The sequence below is a fragment of the Moschus berezovskii genome, chromosome 7, assembly GCF_049115385.1.
Source record: "Moschus berezovskii isolate FMDL1 chromosome 7, NW_MosBer_1.0, whole genome shotgun sequence".
NCBI lineage: Eukaryota > Metazoa > Chordata > Mammalia > Artiodactyla > Moschidae > Moschus > Moschus berezovskii.
The window spans coordinates 84,450,778-84,473,079 of NC_142466.1; the positions used below are offsets into that span (position 1 = coordinate 84,450,778).

Sequence of the window (22,302 nt, forward strand, 5' to 3'; positions counted from 1 at the left end):
GATGGGAAATGGGCTTTTCAATTTGAAATAGCCACTGGAAGGAATTTATTAAAGTCAGAAAAAAATGAATCAAACCACCATTAATTAGAAATGAGGATATGGCAAAAGTTACACAGCACTGATTTTCAGAAGAGAATATAAATGGGAAAGAGTATTGTCCAGCAATACCTGGTTAACTGAAATTAAATTGTAATAGAGAAGGCAGACAGTACTGTGAGAGCAAATGCTGCACACTGACGTGAAGGGAATGCCAGAAAATTAAGGAAGTAAGGGAAAGCGTTCATGGGGACATGACTGAAATTATTTATTACAAGCTCCAGGCTGAGAAGACAGTTATTGACAGACTAGAGGTCAACAGAAGGTAAAAAACAGATTCATAGTTTGAGAGGAAGTAAAACCGAAGACTGGTGGTTTATGGTGGGAAAAATAAATGCAAACTCAGAGGTCTCTATATGATAATATCTTTTGGGTTTTTTTCTGTATTTTTCCAAACAGTATTTTAAAATGTGAGTACCATTCTTAGCTTGTGAGCCTTACAAAAACAGACTGCAGACCAACTATAGTTTGTAACCCCTGGTCTGCAGAACAAAATTCTAACTTCTTATTTCACATTAAAAGACCTTTATAACCTAATTCCAATTTATTTCTCTAATCATGTTATCCAACACTCACTTCAATCTTTACTTCTTAGATGCATAATTTTTCAGTTTCCTGAATATTCAATCTAAAGGTTTTTCATTGTTCTGGGACATTGCTCTTGCAGTTCCCTTAAGTTCTTCTCTACTTCTCAGTTTATACAGTTATTTGCATTCAAAATCCATTGCAAATGTTTCTTTATATACCTTTCCCAGTTACGCAAGGAGTGGTCTATTACCTTTTCTATTTAAAAACTTTTTTTTTTTAATTGTTCACCTCTCTCTTAAATCCTTCATCATGCTGAGTATCTCTTTACAGTCTACTTCCTCCTATCCCCAACTACCCTGAGTGTCCAAGTCAAGGATGGTCTTAACCATCTTGATATTCCCAATCCCCGATACTGATGCCTAACAATACCGAGCACTATAGCACATGTTCAATAAATATTAACCAATTAATGAAGTACCTCACACTTTTTAATATAAATATCTATGTGTAACAATGACTAAGATAATACACTAAAACTATGGTTTTATACAATCATAATTGAATTCTACTGTTTATATTTTTAAAAAATGAAAAATAATTTCACTATGATTTTAAGAGAATTTTATATTTTACATGCCTGGTTGTGTTCATGAGCTGTGTAATTATCTGTTCCATTATATTCTGTAAGCTGTTCTCTTCTTTTTTCTCTAGTAAGAATTTTATGAACATCATCTTCCAGTCTATTGAAGAATCCTCCATCATGTGACAAAGTCTGAGAAGAACTCAATTCCTGTCAAAAATGAATTAAGATTCACTACCAATCAACACAAAAGTCCACACATTTAATAAACCTAGTTGGCCACTAGAAGGACAGAAAATGAAAAAAAATTATAATTAAGAGACAATCAACCATCTGATTCTTCTCTATCTTCACGTGATAATCAGCAGAAACACATATGCAAATGTCCTTTTCTTTATATTTTTTGAGTTGGGTATTGCTTTATTTTTAAATTATTTTTATCCACGTACCACACAATTTATCCATTTAATTAATTAGCACAATTTTTTTTAATATACCCATAGAGTTGTACAGCCATAACCCATTCAAAAAGTTTCATCAGCCCCAAAAGAAACGCACAACTTACTAGCATCATCTCCCATTCTCTCCTAATCCCTGCCCCGCCTCAGTTGTTCTCTAGGCAACACTGATCTACTTTCTGTCTGTATAGATTTGGCTATTCTGGATATCTGATATAAATGGAATTGTATAGTATAAGGTCTTTTGCGACTGACTTCTTTCACTTGGCAAAATGTTTTCAAGGTTCATCCATATTATAGCACCAATTAGCACTTCATTCCTTACTGCCAAATAATATCGCATTAATGGATATACCATATTTTATTTCTCCATTCATCAGTTGATGGACATTTGAATTGTTCCTTCTTTTGGCTACTGTGAATATTGCTGCTAAAAACATTCATGCAACAAGTTTTTGTGTGGACATGTTTTCAGATCTGTTATATATCCAGGTATATATCTGGACGTAGATTTTCTGGGACACATGGTAAATCTGTGTAACCAGTTGAAAAACTGCCAAATAGTTTTCCAAAGTGACTATACTATTTTACAGCCTATCAATGTACTAGTGTATGAGGGTTCTAATTTCACCTCATTCTCACCAACACTTGTTATTATGCATCTCTTTGAGTTATAAATATTCCAGTGAGTGTGAAGTGTGTGTAAATGAGATTCATTGTGGTTCTGAATTGTATTTCTCTGATGGCTAATCGTGCTAAGTATCTTTTCATGTGCCTACTGGACATTTGTATATCTTTTTGGAAAAATGTTTATTCAGATATTTTGCCCAAGTTTTAAGTGGGTTACTTTTTATTTCTGAGTTGTAGGAGTTCTTTATATTTTCTAAAAACATGACTTGCACATATTTTCTCTCATTCTGTGGCTTGTCTTTTCACATTTTTGATATGAAAAGTATCCTTGGTATCACAAAAATTTTACTTTTGACAAAGTCCAATTTATCCAAGAAATCACTGCCTAACTCAGGGACACCAAGATTTACTTCTATATTTTCTTCTAAGAGTTTTATAATTTTACCTCTTAATTTAAGTTTCTAATCTGAGTTATTTCTTGTGTATGATAATGAAGGGGTCCAAATTCATTCTTTTGCATGTGGCTACCTAGCATTATTTGTGAAGAAGATTATATTCCCATTGAACTTGCCTTGACATTCTTGTTCAAAATTAGTTCAACATAAATATTAAAGCTTCTTTCTAGACTCAGCTTTACTCTGTCAATCTACATGTCGACCCTGATGCTATAGCACACTGCCTTAACTACTCTAGCCTTGTATTAATCAAAGCTTTACAGTATATTTGAAAACAATTTTTACATATATTTCACACATGAATGATAAAGAGATGATTTTATCATAATCTACTCAACTATGTAAAATTACAGATTTTATATTTTCTCCAAGAAAAGTATCACTTCCTTTCCTGTCATAAGTCAGACTGAAGAAAATGCTCCTTTCTCTCTTATAGGTTTTCCCTATGTCCCATATTCTTGAGCTTTACTATTCCCTATTTTACCCATTTCAATTATATTTGTGAGCAAATGAACCAACAGTTCTATGACTGTCCATCCTCTTTCACATTATCTTAGAAAGAGTTTGAAAGAAAAAAAACTTATATATCAATGCTTAATATATACAAATGATATTTAAAATGCTTGTAGAACACTTTATATTTCAAAACACTTACAGAAACATCCCTTTATTTGACTCTCATTAACATCATTAAGAAACTGATAGAGCAAGAATAATTTCCCCAGAAAATAATCATGGTCACAAGAAGTTTAACTGCCCCATGAGTGATTCTCCTGTTAAGTGGTATAGATAGAACTCTAAATCTGCTTCATAAAATACTTCCAGTATATTCTGGTAACATTTCATTTTAAAACAATGAATACAACAATGCTTAAAACACTTTGAGCTTCTATGGGGGCTTCCCTAGTGGCTCAGATGGTAAAGCATCTGTCTGCAATGCAGGAGACCCGGGTTTGATCCCTGGGTTGGGAAGATCCCCTGGAGAAGGAAATCGCAGCCCACTCCAGTATTCTTGCCTGTGTTGTTGTTTAGTTGCTAAGTTGTGTCTAACTTTTTTGTGACCACATGGACTATAGCATGCCAGGCTCCTCCGTCCAGGGGATTTTCAGGCAAGAATACTGGAGTGAGTTGCCATTTCCCACTCCTGAGGATCTTCCTGACTCAGGGATCTAATCACCTCTCCCACATTGCAGGCAGATTCTTTACTGCCGAGCCACTGGGAAAGTCAGTTATAGCATAATAATGGTAACTAATCAGCCTCTGGATTTCACTACTTTAAAGACTGCAGCTCCAGTCTTTTTGTCCTCTATTTTTTGATGGCTACTGATTAAGAAGAGGTGGCAAGAATACACAGAACTATACAAAAAAGATCTTCACGACCCAGATAATCATGATGGTGTGATCACTCACCTAGAGCCCGACATCCTGAAATGTGAAGTCAAGTGGGCCTTAGAAAGCATCACTACAAACAAAGCGAGTGGAGGTGTTGGAATTCCAGTGGAGAAATTTCAAATCCTGAAAGATGATGCTGTGAAAGTGCTGCACTCAATATGCCAGCAAATTTGGAAAACTCAGCAGTGGCCACAGGACTGGAAAAGGTCTGTCTTCACTCCAATCCCAAAGAAAGGCAATGCCAAAGAATGCTCAAACTACCGTACAACTGCACTCATCTCACACACTAGTAAAGTAATGCTCAAAGTTCTCCAAGCCAGGCTTCAGCAATACATGAACCATGAACTTCCAGATGTTCAAGCTGGTTTTAGAAAAGGCAGAGGAACCAGAGATCAAACTGCCAACATCCGCTGGATTATCCAAAAATGCAAGAGAGTTTCAGAAAAACACCTATTTCTGCTTCATTGACTATGCCAAATCCTTTGACTGTGTGGATCACAATAAACGTGGAAAATTCTGAAAGAGATGGGAATACCAGACCACCTGACCTGCCTCTTGGGAAACCTGTATGCAGGTCAGGAAGCAACAGTTAGAACTGGACATGGAACAACAGACTGGTTCCAAATAGGAAAAGGAGTACATCAAGGCTGTATATTGTCATCCTGTTTATTTAATTTATATGCAGAGTACATCGTGAGAAACTCTGGGCTGGAAGAAGCACAAGCTGGAATCAAGATTGCTTGGAGAAATATCAATAACCTCAGATATGCAGATGATACAACCCTTATGGCAGAAAGCAAAGAAGAACTAAAGAGCCTCTTGATGAAAGTGAAAGGAGAATGAAAAGGTTGGCTTGAAGCTCAACATTCAGAAAACAAAGATCATGACATCTGGTTCCATCACTTCATAGCAAACAGATGGGGAAACAGTGGAAACAGTGTCAGACTTTATTTTGGGGGGTTCCAAAATCACTGCAGATGGTGATTGCAGCCATGAAATTAAAAGACACTGACTCCTTAGAAGGAAACTATGACCAACCTAGACAGCATATTAAAAAGCAGAGACATTACTTTGATGGTTTTTCCAGTGGTCATGTATGGATGTGAGAGTTGGACTGTGAAGAAAGCTGAGCACTGAAGAATTGATGCTTTTGAACTGTGGTGCTGGAGAAGACTCTTGAGAGTCCCTTGGACTGCAAGGAGATCCAACCAGTCCATCCTAAAGGAGACCAGCCCTGGGTGTTCATTGGAAGGACTGATGCTGAGGCTGAAACTCCAATACTTTGGCCACCTCATGTGAAGAGCTGACTCACTGGAAAAGACTCTGATGCTGGGAGGGATTGGGAGCAGGAGGAGAAGGGGACAACAGAGAATGAGATGGCTGGATGGCATCACCGACTCGATGCACATGAGTTTGGGTGAACTCCGGGAGTTGGTGATGGACAGGGAGGCCTGGCGTGCTGCGGTTCATGGGGTCGCAAAGAGTCGGACACGACTGAGCGACTTAACTGAACCATTACTAGCATGCCTATCCCAAATTTTGTCCTTGATGTTTTTTCTTTAGTGAGGCATAAACTTTCTTTTCAGCCTAAGAACAGAAGTTCTCAAAAGACACCTTGATAGGAAACTAGAGAAATGAAACAAAAATAAATAACCACATACCACCCCACCTCCCACAACACGCACACCTCAAAAGAAAAAAGACAAAAATGCTGCAAGTATAAGAACACATATTCTATATATAAGTCTAGCCAATTAAATGTCAATCTTCAGTCCAAATAATCAAAATTAGAACTTTTCATTTAATTTTATAAGCCCCCAATTATTAAACACTAAGTCAGAAGAGAAAAAGACTGGCAGACATAAAATACGAAAACATCTATTCCAGCCACAAAGATAACTGAGTTATGTTATGTATGAGAAACAGAAAAAGTAAGAGAATAACTGGCCTTAAGTTCAAAACCTCAGGGAAAGTTATTTTTGAGTAGAAACTGCATGATTTACCTCAGAATATGCAAATTTAAAAGTCGTATTGTCAACGTTTCCGCTCCCCCACAAAGACTTACATACAGGAATCCAGAAATTAAGGTTAAAAGCATAAACCCTGGTAATTTCCACTAAATGTTTAGAATAGTTTCAGACTGATATGATACAAGGATTTAGAGGAAAATGAGTGTTATATTTTGGTTTGTTTGTGATATACATAAGGTAGAGTAATTTCCTCCCTCTGGGGTCCTTGTCTTCCTCTTGAGGAATCAACTGAAATTTAATTCTTTTGGTTAAAATAAGTTTTAGATGGAATCAAAAATATAAAGGGACGTCAGAACCTTTAATATGTATATACACATATAACACATCCCTGTATCTATATGCATATGTATATATACATAATCTTCTGTCATCCACACTTACAATTGCCGCACAATCCACGAGGACCCTCAGGTAGCTGCCCTCAGTGCTACCAGATAACTCCAGTGATTCACCCACTGCAGCAGAGTAAGTGTTCTCTTCCCCGCAACATTTTCCTGGAAGAGTCAATTTCTGTTTAACTAAAATTATGAGCACCTATTATGTGCAACTACAGCTGTATAGATCATTGGAACAAAATTGAGAGATAGGACATAAACCTTCACATTTATGGTTAATTAATTTTTTATGAAAATATCAAGGTACTTCATTAAAGAAATAAAATTGTTTTAAACAAATGGTTCTGGGAAAACTGGATATACACATGCAAAAACTGAATGTGAACTGTTCACGTTACACATAAAAATTAACTCAAACTTAGATCATGGAGAAGATTCTGTGAAGATGGCAGAGTAGAAAACACCAGAAACCTGAGTCCTCACATAGACAATAACTGCACTGGCAGAATCTGTCTGATTTTGAAACAACTATTTTGGAATTCTGAAGTCTGCTGAAGGCTTGCAAATTTCAGGGGAACACTTGGTAAACTGCAGTAAAGTTTGGTCAATTTTATATCTCAGTACAGTAGCAACTACCCACCCACCACCCTTAGTGATGCGGCAGAGAGCTGTGTGCATATTCCTGGAGTAGCTTGGACACAACCTATGGGAGCCAGGGTGGGCAGAAAGGAACTTCTCCTCCAAATAATGGGGATCTGTGCTCTGGTCACTAATTATTGTTTCTCATCACAGAGATGCAGACCAAGAGACAGACAGGCAGCCATTGTTGCTGCACTTCCCCCTCATTGTTGAAAGTCCCTTCCCCTCCAGCTGAAGTGACTTCCAGTGGATTTAAAAGGCTAGTCCTCTCCCCACACCCACTTCATTTTTTGCTTTTCCATTTTTGAGAACCAGACATTAAAAAACAGGCCACTAAAAAACAATTGCCTATAAGGGGAAAATTAGAAAGTGACTACAAATGCCTAAGGAAAGGCTCATTAAATACCTAAGACACTAAGCTTACATGTTATGTTGTTCTGTGAAAGAGACAGCTGATAACAATCAAAAAAACCCCAAAATAGTAATAAGAAAACACCAATCCCCAGAAAGTGGAGAATCTGATTTCCAGAGTTACCACATTACTACACTCAAATGTTAGACTCAGTACTAGATTTCATATTCCACAAAAAAATCACAAGCCATAAAAGAAACAGGAAAGTACAAACCACTGAAAGGAAAAAAAAAATCAATAGAAACTGTTCCTGGAAAAGACTTATTTATGGCAGTTATATTCAACAAAGACTTTAAAACAATGTGTGAACAAAATGGAAATATAAATAGAGACTAAAAAACCTAAAAAATACCAAGAAGAAATTCTGGAGCTAAAAAGTACAATAACTGAAACAACACATTCATTAGAGACTGAAAGGCAGAGTTGTGCATGCAGAAGAAAGAATCAATAAACTTAAAGATAGGAAAACAGAATTATCTAGGCTGAGAAACAAAGAAAAAGATTAAAGAAATGCAAACAGAGCCTAAGGGACCTGTGGGACACTATCAAGCAGGACAACAGACACATTGTGGGAGTCTTAGGAGGAGAAAAGAAAGAGAAAGTGACAGACTATATGAAGAAATAATAACTAAAAACTTCCCAAATCTGATGAAAGATATGACTATAAATATCCAAGAAGTTTAAAGAACTCCAAATAAGATGGATTCAAGAAAGACTTACAGCAAGCCACATTATAATAAATTTTCAAAAGATAATGACAAAGAGAAAACCATAAAAGCAGCAAGAGGAAGCAAGTCATCATATACAAGGATCCTCAATAAGATCATGAGCAGAAACCTGAAGGCCAGAAGATGGTGGGCTAAAATATTAAAAATACTAATTCAAGAATAAAAAAAACTTTCAACCAAAAAGCTTGTAAGTGACAAAACTCTCCTTTAAAAGTGAGTGAAAAATCAAGACATTCCCCGAAAAACAAAATCCAAAGGAGTTAGTGACCACCAGACCTGCCAGAAATGCTCAAGATAGTGCTGGGAAGGTAAAAGGAACATTAGACAGTAACTCAAAGCCACATGGGGAAACAAACATTACAATAAATGGGTAATTATAAAAGCCAGTATTATTGTAACAATGGCATGTGACTATACTTTTTGTTTTCTACATGATTTAAGAGACTAATATATTTAAAAAAAAACAAAAACAAAATGATGAACAAGACTAGAACCTATCATAAAAGATTTTCTACAACTAAAGACATAAAAGAAAAAACTACAATGAGATGAGTGGAAGGGGTGGACTTGTGATATAGTCAAATCCCAAACTCCCCAGGTGCATGACCCACAGATTGAAGAGTAATTATATTTCAGAGGTCCTCCCAGAGGAATGAGAGTTCTGAGCCCCAAGTCAGGCCCGCTAACCCACAGGTGCAGATGAACCCCCAGAGCATTTGGCTTTGAAGGTTAGTGGGGCTTACTTAATTGCAGGAGTCCCACAGGACTGGGAGAAATAGAGATCTCACTCTTAAAGGCTGAACACAAAACCTCATACACACCAGGGCCAAGGGAAAAAGCAGTAATTTGATAGAAATGTGAACTATATCTATCTGCTCGTCTCAGAGAGTTTCCTGCAAAGGTGAAGGGTGGATGTAGTTCACCCTGGGGACACACACTGGTGACAGACATACTGGGGAAAATTCAGTTATGTGAATAATGCTGATGTGGTAGCTGACATCTGGGCTCACTAGCTCCAAGACCTGGCCTGTAGGCTACAGTGTTGGGATGCTTCATGCCAAATAACTGAGTGGGGACACAGTCCCCTGTGCCCAGGCCCTCAGGAAAAAAAAGAGTGGAGAGTGGGGAAAAAGCCTTTTGAACTCAAGTGGAAAAAAACTGAGATTTCTGGTTCAATCTTTGTGTAAAAGTTAACTTGTAAATGAATTATTTTAGTTGACTTGAAAGTAAGAGCTTACAAATTAAATCTAAATATATAAAAAAACTGGCCAAGATAAATTTTAGGATCCATGAACTGGGGAATATTCAGTACTGAATTGATATCTGTTACTGAAGGTGGCTTACGCTTGTTGGTTTGATTAATATAGATATGTCTAGACTTATCAATGTTACGTATAGTATTCCTGTTGTACCTAGGTTTGTGTGTTTGATAGCTGTTTAGCCATGTTGGACTCTGTGACTCCATGGACTGTAGCCCACCAGGCTCCTCTGTGCATGGAATTCTCCAGGCAAGAATACTGGAGTGGCTTGCCGTTCCCTTCTCCAGGGGATCTTCCCAACCCAGGGGTCAAACCCGGGTATCCTGCATTGCAGGCAGATTCTTTACCATCTGAGCCACCAGGGAAGCCCTGTACCTAGGTTTGCTGCTGCTGCTGCTGCTCAGTCGCTTCAGTCGTGTCTGACTCTGTGCGACCCCATAGACGGCAGCCCACCAGGCTCCCCCGTCCCTGGGATTCTCCAGGCAAGAACACTGGAGTGGGTTGCCATTTCCTTCTCCAACACATGAAAGTGGAAAGTGAAAGTGAAGTCGCTGAGTCGTGTCCAACTCTTAGCGACCCCATGGACTGCAGCCTACCAGGCTCCTCCATCCATGGGATTTTCCAGGCAAGTAGGGTGCCATTGCCTTCTCCAGTACTTAGGTTTGCTGCTGCTGCTGCTGCTAAGTCACTTCAGTCGTGTCCGACTCTGCGTGACCCCATAGACGGAAGCCCACCAGGCCTCCCCATCCCTGGGATTCTCCAGGCAAGAACACTGGAGTGGGTTGCCATTTCCTTCTCCAATGTGTGAAAGTGGAAAGTGAAAAGTGAAAGTGAAGTCGCTCAGTCATGTCCGACCCTTAGCGATCCCACGGACTGCAGCCTACCAGGCTCCTCCATCCATGGGATTTTCTAGGCAATAGTACTGGAGTGGCTTGCCATTGCCTTCTCCGGTACTTAGGTTTACTAGAGGTCAAATAAGACCTTATTCTATCTGTTACAAATTTGCTGACAAGAAAACTAACTCAATGTGGAAAAAATTTTAAGGAGACAAAATACAAATGAGATAAAGAGTTTTAGGTGAACTTTCAGAAATGATTATATTTTAGGATCGCTCCAGATACTCAACAACTTGAAAGTTAAAACTGTGCTAAAATAAATTAGGTGGTCAGTTTAGTTGAGTAAATGAACTTTAAAAGTAAGCTGGTGTAAAACTTAAATTTGGCTTTTTTGTTAAAAAAGAGACAAGTTTTCTAAAGATGTTAAATTGCCTTTGATAACTGATTTTCAAGTTTCTTTACCTCTTAAATGATGTTCTACATTTGCCCTTGAAGTATTTAATTGTTACTTTGAATAAGTAACTACTGTTTCACAGTGACTTATGCTCCTATCTGAGTGTCCTAAATCCCTTTGATATTTATTGACAAAACTTCCTAAATCAACTTCTAAAGAAGCACTTTTGACCACTAGCTAACTGGGATGCTTTAGAAGGCTTCTTAAACATCCTAGAGAGATATTGAACTAATAAGATTCATTTGGTATGTTGAATTGCATGGGAGGTATTGTTGAATAAGTAATAAATCTCCTTAGGTTATACAGTATGATAAATGTTACTAATATAGATATCCCAGAAATTAAATGACGTGCCTAAAATTCTGATAAATGTTATGTTATCTTAAAGTGTTGTCACATCCATAAGCAAATTCCTTTGTCAACTGCACTGTAATCAGATTTTAAAAGTGCCTTTTTAAGTCCTTTACCATTATAGACAGTTATGGTTTTATTCTGATGCTTTTGCAAAAATGCTTCCTCTTCAATAAGATTTATAGAAAGGACTTTTGGATAAATGTAAGTTTCTTATTTTCAGACCATAATGCTGAACTAGGTAAGAAATGAAACGATTCCAATGAGAAGCCTGATGGCTTTACCAAGATTAACAAAAGGACTGAAAGAACTGGTGAATATGCTTATAACTTACATGGTTTCTATCCGAAAAACTACTGGTTTGAGCCTGTGTTTTCCAGGTGTAAGGAAAACCTTCCCCTCAAACTAACTACTACTTACTTACAGTAATTTGCTAAATTATACTTTTGTAAGCAAAACTGAAACATTTACTTTTTCTATCTGATCCCTCCATAGACTGGAAACTCTCAGGTTTCCAGTAGCTTTATCAGATAATTTAGGAAGGCTATCTCACTAACAGTTAACAGAAATCTCAAGAAATTTTGGAGACCTTAACAAGGGAGGAATTCACATAGATCTGTTAGATGAAATCTGTGATAAGCTATTGGCATGATTCTCCTAGCCCTGAGAAGTTGTTTTTAAAAGTTCAGTCCAACAGGTGACCACAGCAACAAGCCCCCACATTCTCCACGACACCTCGCGGCTGTCCAGACCCGGTAATGCTCTGCCTGACGGGTTTCTGGGGCCCACTTCAAGCCATCGCTCAACATGAACACTCGATGCCATTTCTTTTAATATTTATTTCCAGATTTCAGGGGCAACAGAAGTGCCCTAGCAACAGGGACTTATCTGGCCGGTGGGGATGGGGGAGGGGATGGGACAACCAATACTTTTTTGTTGAGAGAAACTTAATGACAAAAAAAAAGTTAAAAATAAACGCATTAAGAGGTTTATTTGGGTAAATGGCCCCTAGTGGATTTTCCTCCAGAAAGGGGGAAGAAACAAGAGGGTAGATGTTCTCTTTGGACAGAAGCTAGAAGGTTTTCAGGAAACCCTGCCCACACAGTGTCACTGAGCACCTCCAGCTGTATTAGTGCCATTGGAATAATAAACTCGACATGGTTTAAATAAATAAAAAATAAAAGTTCAGTCCAAGACTCTTCATAAAAGTTTCAGCAAAGCTAAAAAGTCTAAGATCAATTATGGTTATATAGATTGTCAGGCCAAGTTTATTATAACCAGACTTATTCTGAACTAATTCTGCAAAGAAACTAGTCTTAATTTGGTTTTATTTGGTAAAAATGAGGGTAATTTGGGGAAGAAAAGATGTTTCGATGAATGTTAAATGCTGGTTTGTTAATAGAAAAGTGAAAGTCGCTCAGTCGTGTCCAACTCTTTCCGACCCATGGACTATACAGTCCATGGAATTCTCCAGGCCAAAACACTGGAATGGGTAGCCTTTCCCTTCTCCAGGGGATCTTCCCAACCCAGGGATCAATCCCAGGTCTCCCACACTGCAGACAGATTCTTTACCATCTGAGTCACAAGGGAAGTCCAAGAATACTGGAGTGTGTAGCCTATCCCTTCTTCAGCGGATCTTCCTGACCAAGCAATTGAACTGGGGTCTCCTGCATTGCAGGCAGATGATTCTTTACCAAATGAGCTATCAGGGAAGACCTTATTAATGGAGGTCTATATCTACTAAGACTCATTTCCTGAATATTTCTTGGCTGTTATGTTAATGTAAAATTTAACTGAATTTTAAGGACACTAAGTCTCCTGGGGCTTCTCTCACAGCTCCCAATATGGTCAAATTTATAACTATGATGGGGCTCTGCCAACTACAAACTGGCTCTTGTCAAAGGCATTTGCCATCTGCCTCTGCAGAGACTGAATCCTGTGCTGCTGTAGCTGCTGACCTCTGACATGCCCTGAGAGGAATTCAGGGTGGAGAGTGAGGCACTCTGTGCTCCACGGAAACTGGTAGAGCAGGTTTTTAGACAGATATTTTCAGGAACTGATTTCATGATCCCAATCCTTGCAACTCCTCATATCTAGAAAAGCACTAAATTCCTTCAAGATGATATCAGCTCCTCGTGACTAGCAGAAAATCTTTTGTAAAGTAAGTACCTTATTGCACTGAACTCCCTCTTCACCACAATCTTATATGTTGACCTTCCTCCACTTCCTCTGTGGAGCAGTTTCTCAGAGCTATCTAAGGTGCTGTCTCCCAGACTACAGTCCTCATTTTCCCTGGAAGAAAACTTAACTCACAACTCTCACACTGTGCATCTTTTTTCATCAACAGAAGGAAACAATGAAGATTAGCACAAAGTAGAGAAAAGAAAAATAGAGGAAAAAAAATTAATGAAACCAAGAGTTGGTTCTTCAAAAAATTTTTAAAAACTGACAAATCTTCAGCTAGATGGGTTTAGAAAGAAAAAAGAGAAGACTCAAATTACTAAAATCAGAAATGAAAATGGGGACATTACTACTCATTACACAGAAATGATTATAAGAGAGTATTATGAACACATATATGTGAAATAAACTGGATAACCTAGATGAAGTGGAAAAATTCCTAGACAGACAAAACCTTTCAAGACTAAATCACAAATAAAAGAAAACTGGAATAGACCTATAACTATTACAATAAAGAGCCTGAATCAGTAATCAAAAATCTCCCAGCAAAGAAAAGCCCTGGACAAGATGGTGTCACTGGTGAATTCTACCATTTAAAGAACTTAATCAGGGGTGTGATGGGGGTAGAGGAGAGAGGATCAAGAGAAAGGGGATATATATATATATATATATATATATATATAAAATAAATATAAAATAATGACTTATTCACACTGTTGTACAGCAGAAACCAACACAACATTGTAAGGCAATTTTCTACCAATTAAAAAAGAAAAATAAAAACAAGAACTAAATCTTTCTCAAAATTTTCCAAATATCTGACAAGAAGATAACACTTCCTAAATCATTTCATGAGGTCAGCATAACCTTGATAGTGAAGCTAGACAAAGACACTACATGAAAAGAAAACTACAGACTAATATCCCTTATGAAACATCAAGCAAAAATCCTCAACAAAATACCAGGAAACAGGATTCAGCAGTATCCTGTATACTGCTTGAATACAAGAATACAAGTCAACCCACAGAATGGGGAAAAATGTCTTCAAATCATGTATCTGATAAGTGATTAATATCCAGGTATTAATATACAGAGAACTTCTAAAACTCAGTAACAACCACCAAACAACTAAATTTAAAAAATGGACAAATGACTACAACAGACAGTTCCCCAAAGAAGATAAATGAATGGCCAATAGCACATGAAAAGATCATCAACATCACTTCATTCAGTTCAGTTTAGTTGCTCAGTCGTGTCCAACTCTTTGCGACCCCATGAATCACAGCATGCCAGGCCTCCCTGTGCATCACCATCTCCCGGAGTCCACTCAAACTCATGTCCATCGAGTCGGTGATGCCATCCAGCCACCTCATTCTCTGTCATCCCCGTCTCGTCCCACCCCCAATCACTCCCAACATCAGAGTCTTTTCCAGTGAGTCAACTCGTCGCATGAGGTGGCCAAAGTATTGGAGTTTCAGCTTTAGCATCAGTCCTTCCAATGAACACCCAGGATTGATCTCCTTTAGAATGGACTGGTTGGATCTCCTTGCAGTCCAAGGGACTCTCAAGAGTCTTCTCCAGCACCACAGTTCAAAAGCATCAATTCTTCGGCGATCAACTTTCTTCACAGTCCAACTCTCACATCCATACGTGACCACTGGAAAGACCATAGCCTTGACTAGACGGACCTTTGTTGGCAAAGTAATGTCTCTGCTTTTTAATATGCTATCTAGGTTGGTCATAACTTTCCTTCCAAGGAGTAAGCATCTTTTAATTTCATGGCTGCAATCAGCATCTGTAGTGATTTTGGAGCCCAAAAAAAACAAAGTCTGACACTGTTTCCCCATCTATTTCCCATGATGATGCTGGGAAAGGTTGGGGGCGGGAGAAGGGGACGACAGAGAATGAGATGGCTGGATGGCATCACCGACTCTGTGGACATGAGTTTGAGTGAACTCCGGGAGTTGGTGATGGACAGAGAGGCCTGGCGTGCTGTGATTCATGGGGTCGCGGAGAGTCGGACACGACTGAGCGACTGAACTGAACTGAACAGATTTTAAGTTTTATAAGATGAATAGAGCTATGGGGACGAATGGTGATTTCGGGCACACAACAACGTGAATATACTTAATATCACTAAACTGTATACTTTAAAATGGCTAAAATGGTAAATTTTATGTGTATTTTACTACAATGAAAAAACTGATCATAGACTTTCAAGGAAGAATTAAAACCATAAAATAAATCATTGTGGCCTTGGGTTAGGTAAAGAATTATTAAATGAACACCAAAAGCATGACTTATAAAAGAAAAAAATCAATAAACTAGACTGAAATATTCTCTGTTTTTCAAAAGAACGTTAAGAACGTAAGAAGGCAAGTCATGGTCTAGGAGAGAACATTTGGAAGTCATATATTTAATAAAGGTTCTGTATCAAGAATATCTAAAGGAACTTTAGAAAACAATAATAAGACAACACACTTTAAAATGGGCAGAAGATATGAATAAATATTTCCCCAAATAAGATGCAAGAATAGCCGATGATGAGTAAATAAAAAGATGTTCAAAATCACTAGTCATTAGGGAAATGCAAGTTAAAATGAGATGGCCACTCATATAGCCACTGGCTATAATCAAAACAAGAGACAATATCAAGTGGTTGACAGGGATATGGAGAAACTGGGACCCTCATATATTCCTGGTGGGAATGATAAACAGTACAGTCACTTTGGAAAACAGCTTGACAAGACACTTAAATAAAAGTCAAACATAAATTTCCATACAACCCAGCAATTTCACTCCTAAGTATCCACCTAAGAGAAATGAAAACACCTCCACACAAAGACATGCATCAGATGTTCATAGCAAATGTCTGTCAACTAGGGGATAAACAACATGCAATGGAATGCTACTCAACAATAAAGCAAGATGAACTACTGGCACATGCTATAACATAGATAAACCTCAAAAACACTATGCTAGGGACTTCCCTGGCAGTCCAGTGTTTTAAGACTTTAGGTTTCCAATGAAGAGGATGTGGGATGAATCCCTAATTGGGGAATTAAGATCCCACATGCCATGTGGCACAGCCAAGCAAACAAACAAAATAAACATTATGTTAAGTGAAAGAAGTCAGATGTGAAAGAATACAATTATAAGTCCATTCACATTGTGTGTATGTGTGTGTGTGACGCGCGTGTTCAGTTGTGTCTGATTCTTTTTGCAACCCCATGGACTGTAGCAGGCTCCTCTGTCCCAGGGATTTCTCAGGCAAGAATACTGGAGTGGGCCATTTCCTTCTCCAGGGGATCTTCCCGACTCAGGCATCAAACCCACATCTCTTGTGTCTCCTGCATTGGCTGGCAGATTATTTACCACTAGCGCCACCTGGAAAGCCACTCACATTAGATTACCAGAAAATGCAAATCTACAGGAACACAAAAGTAGATGAGAACTTGCCAGGGGCTGAAGATGGAGTTGAGATTGACTACAAATGGATATAAGGGAACTTTGGGGGATGACAGAAATGTCTTAGATCTAAACTATGGTTATGGTTGCACAGTTCTTTAAATTTATTATAAATTATTGGATTATATCCTTACAATAGTTGAATGTAAATTATAATGTAAATTCTTTAAATTTATTATAAATTATTGGATTATATCCTTACAATAGTTGAATGTAAATTATAATGTAAATTCTTTAAATTTATTATAAATTATTGGATTATATCCTTACAACAGGTGAATGTAAATTATAACTGAATAAAGCTTTTTTTAAAAAAGGACACCCATGGTTCCACTATTTTACTTAAAAACTAGACTACTGCCTATACTATGTGCCCTCCACAAGAGTAACAAATTTAGTGTTTATCATTTTCATCTTTTACTATTATGCTATAGAAGTATCAGAAAACAATACATTTTCATTTTGCTTGTTTTACTTTTTATCATGAAAATTTTCACCTGTATACTCTACAACTACTTTAACAATCATAATTTCTTAACAAATTATCCCATCCCCTTTTTCACTTAGCTATTTTACAGTATTAACGTGACATTTCATCTCAAACTTCACATGGAGTTAGCTACAAAAAAATAAATTTTATAATTTAACTATAACATCACACCTAATAAAAACATAATACCTACTCATATTTAAATTTCCTCTATTGTATAAAACTGTCTTTTACTGATCATTTCTCATATCTCCTTTAATCCAGAACATCCCCTCCCCACGCTCCACCTTTCCTTCTCCATAACACTTTGCTGAAGAGACGAGGTCAACTGTCCTACAAAGTATCCATCTTCTAGATTTGCCTCATTGATTCCATTAGGCATCATTTAACTTGTGCTTCTAATCTCTATTTATCCTGTAAAATGGAAGTCAGACCTTAGTGAAAGTTGCTCAGTCGTGTCCGACTCTTTGCGACCCCATAAACTATACAGTCCATCGACTGTCCTTCCACGAATGTCCTTCTCCAGCGGATCTTCCCAACGTAGGAATCGAATCAGGGTCTCTAGCATTGCAGGTGGATTCTTTACCAATTGAGCTATCAGGGAAGCCCGAAAGACCTTAAGACTTGATTTATATGTAGCTTAAACATTTTTGGCAAGAGTATTCAGTTTTGCTTGATTTTACGTTTTAAAAAATTGATATCACTTTGATATGGTTCTAACATTTTTTCACTTAACATTCTCTTTTGTATTCATCCATTTTGTTGCCTAACATTCCCTTTTGGATTCATCTATTTTATTGCCTGAATTTATACATTAATTTTCACTACTACATAAACCATTGTGTGATTATAACTAAAATTTATCCATTCCATTGAAGATTTACATTTGGATTTTTTTCATTTTTGGCTGGGCTATTACACATTTATAAACATTCAAGCACACAGTCTACAGCATACATGGGGCAGTTTCTCCAGGACTGCTGCTGCTGCTGCTAAGTCGCTTCAGTCGTGTCCGACTCTGTGCAACCCCACAGACGGAAGCCCACGAGGTTCCCCCATCCCTGGGATTCTCCAGGCAAGAACACTGGAGTGGGCTGCCATTTCCTTCTCCAATGCATGAAAGTGAAAAGTGAAAGTGAAGACGCTCAGTCGTGTCCGACCCTTAGCAACCCCGTGGACTGCAGCCTACCAGGCTCCTCCATCCACAGGATTTCCCCAAGAGTACTGGAGTGGGTTGCCATTGCCTTCTAGGGTTACACTATTACAATCATTGATCATATATCGAACTATACATTTGATCAACTGCTTCAAGTCTAGTCATCATTTCCGTTGAAAGCTCAGTCATATACTTGGTAATACAAGAAATAATAATCTTGTGAAACAAGCAAAACACAAATGGTATAGTTAATAACATTAGTGGAATTAAAAGTAAATATTTTAGCCATGAGCCTCCAAACCCAGTTTTTTTTATAGATTGTCAAGACTAAGGAATGGGTCACTTAGAGCAGAAATCTGATTTTTCATGTGGTTCAAATGTGTTACATTAAAGTCACATACATCTATGAGAACTGATAAGTCTTATCAGGGATCAGCAAACTACAGCCCAAAAGGGGCCTATTGCAGTTTTCTGTAAATAAAATTTTATTGGAATACATCCATGCTCATTTATATAATGCCTATGGCTGCTTTTAAATTACAGTGGCACAGTTCAGTACTTGTGAAACAGAGTTTGATATGTCCCAAAGCCTGAAATATTTGCTGCTGATTCCTTTACAGAAGTTTATTGACTCCTGGGTTATAATGTATATCCAAATTTCCAAGAACACCAAACTTATGCAAAATATTTGTACTAATTTATATTTCTACCAATGTAAACCAATCCATAACTCCTTTGACTTATAGCCTCAGAATCTTGGTATTTCCAAACTTCATAATTTTTGCCTATGTATTGAGTGGGGGAAAAAAGTTCTCAGTGTGGTCATTTGCCTTTCTCCCAACAGTAGCAAAGTTGGACATTTTTTCATGTTTTTTGTTATTAATATTTCCCTGTTTTATAAAATGCTTGATGTTGCTTATCTATTTTTAAAATTTTTTATCCTATGAGCCAGTCAGAAAATAAGACAGCAATCTCTTTTTTTAACCACGTGACAGTTCTTTACGTATGTGGACACTAATTGTCTATCAGTTCTATGTATTGAAAATAGCTTCTCTCAATTTGTGCCTTGTCCTTTAAAATTGTTTATTATTTTTGTGGAAAACAGGTTACTTGTTTTGAAAAGCATCCAATTTATCAACGTTTCATTTTATAGTGTTTTTGATATGTTTTTCCCTATCCCCCGGTGAGAAATATATTCTCCTGTATTTTATACTTTAAGGGTGGTATAATTTCTTTCATACATAACTATTTAATCTATGTGGAATAGATTTTAATGCATGATGGAAGGTAGAGATCCAATTTGATTTTCTTAATATGATTAACAATTGCCCCTCACTCTTTCATATATAAGACATTATGATGTGATGACCACAGTGCAGTATTAGCACAGGAATAAATGGACCAGTGGATGAGAATACAGGTATACCCTGTTTTATTATGCTCTGTTTTACTGTGCTTCACAGTTACTGACTTTTTTACAAAATGAGGGTTTAAAGTAATCCTGTGTTATCATATGATTAGAATTTTCTATCAATATTTTAACTACTATATGAACATTTTAAAGGACATAATGCTATTGTACACTTAATAGACTAATAACAGTATATTGTAAACATAACATATGCACCGGAAAACTAAAAATTTGTGTGACTCATTCTACTGCTGTATTTGCTTTATTGCGGTGGTCTATGCCGAAGCCTTCGACTGTGTGGATCACAATAAACTGTGGAACATTCTGAAAGAGATGGGAATACCAGACCACCTGACCTGCCTCTTGAGAAACCTGTATGCAGGTCAGGAAGCAACAGTTAGAACTGGACATGGAACAACAGACTGGTTCCAAATAGGAAAAAGAGTACGTCAAGGTTGTATATTGTCACCCTGCTTATTTAACTTATATGCAGAGTACATCATGAGGAACGCTGGGCTGGAGAAGCACAAGTTGGAATCAAGATTGCCGGGAGAAATACCAATAACCTCAGATATGCAGATGGCACCACCCTTATGGCAGAAAGTGAAGAGGAACTCAAAGGCCTCTTGATGAAAGTGAAAGAGGAAAGTGAAAAGTTTAGCTTGAAGCTCAACATTCAGAAAACGAAGATTATGGCATCTGGTCCCATCACTTCATGGGAAATAGATGGGGAAACAGTGGAAACAGTGTCAGACTTTATTTTTGGGGGCTCCAAAATCACTGCAGATGCTGATTGCAGCCATGAAATTAAAAGATGCTTACTTTTTGGAAGGAAAGTTATGACCAATCTAGATAGCATATTAAAAAGCAGAGACATTACTTTGCCAACAAAGGTCCGTCTAGTCAAGGCTATGGTTTTTGTTGTCATGTATGGATGTGAGAGTTGGACTGTGAAGAAAGCTGATCACCGAAGAATTGATGCTTTTGAACTGTGGTGTTGGAGAAGACTCTTGAGAGTCCCGTGGACTGCAAGGAGATCCAACCAGTCCATTCTAAAGGAGATCAGTCCTGGGTGTTCATTGGAAGGACTGATGCTAAAGCTGAAACTCCAATACTTTGGCCACCTCATGCGACGAGTTGACTCACTGGAAAAGAATCTGATCCTGGGAGGAATTGGGGTTGGGAGGAGACAGGGACGACAGAGAATGAGATGGCTGGATGGCATCACCGACTCGATGGACATGAGTTTGAGTGAACTCCGGGAGTTGGTGATGGACAGGGAGGCCTGGTGTGCTGTGATTCAGGGGGTCGCAAAGAGTCGGATACGACTGAGCAACTGAACTGAACTGAACTGAGAACTGAACCTAGGGTATCTGAAATATCTACTAGGATATTCCTGTAGTTTTCAGCATACATCAGTTTTCAGTGTTCACCTCCTTGGTTAAATTTATTCCTATGTATTTTATTTTTCTGATACAACTGCAAATGGGATTATGTTCCTAATTGTTCTTTCTGATAGGTCACTATTAGTACAGAGAAATGAGAGAGATTTCTGTATACTGGTTTTGTACCCTGAAAAGTTCATTTATTAAATAGTTTTTTGTTAAGTCTTTATAGTTTTCTATGTTAGAACTGACCTTTGAACAATCAAGAGTCTGAACCACGTTGGTCCACTTATACACATATTTTCTTCAATAGTAGATACTACAGTACTGCACTATCTATGGTTGGCTGAATCTGTGAGCACAAAATTTCAAACACAGAGGAACCTCTAATACAGAGGAACTGGCTATACAGATAGCGAACCATAAATTACACATGGATTTTTGACTACATGGAGGGTTGGCACTCCTGACCCTTAATTAAGGGTCAACTGCAAACAAAGTCATCTGCAAATAGTGATAGTTTTACTAATTCCTTTCCGATTTGGATGACTTTCATTTCTTGATTAATTAAATGCCCTGATCAGGATTTCCAATACTATGTTGGACCAAACTGTTTGTAACAGATGACCTCTTCATAAGCAGTGTACTATTCCTTATTCTTGGGGGCTTCCCAGGTGGCACCAGTGGTAAAAAAGCTACCTGCCAAGAGACACGGGTTTGATTCCTAGGTCAGGAAGATCCCCTGGATGATGGCGTGGCAACCCACTCCAGTATTCTTGCTTAGAGAATCCCATGGACAGAAGAGCCTGGGGGGTTACAGTCCATAGGGTTGCAGAGTCAGACATGACTGAAGTGACTTAGCACACACATTAATATTCTACATCCTCAGCAACACTTCAAATCATCAGACTCTGATTTCTGCCAACACAGAAGGTAAACACTATTCTCACTGTGGTTTTAATTTGCATGTCCCTGATTAGGAAAGAAGCTGGACATCTTTTTGTATGTTTTAAGCACATGTAAATATG

At 37.8% G+C, this 22,302-nt stretch overlaps 1 protein-coding gene across 5 annotated transcripts in view; it reads right to left on the reverse strand.

The window, feature by feature from the left end:
* Positions 1-22,302, reverse strand: part of GKAP1 (G kinase anchoring protein 1) — an 86,479-nt gene that overhangs the window by 23,063 nt on the left and 41,114 nt on the right. For 4 of the 5 annotated variants that reach the window (XM_055427352.2, XM_055427351.1, XM_055427353.1 and 1 more), the window contains one exon: positions 1,262-1,414. The exons of the other annotated variant lie outside the window; for it this stretch is intronic. In XM_055427352.2, coding sequence (XP_055283327.1) covers positions 1,262-1,414 — 153 coding nt within the window. The remainder of the gene's footprint in view (positions 1-1,261; positions 1,415-22,302) is intronic. 5 annotated transcript variants of the gene reach the window in all.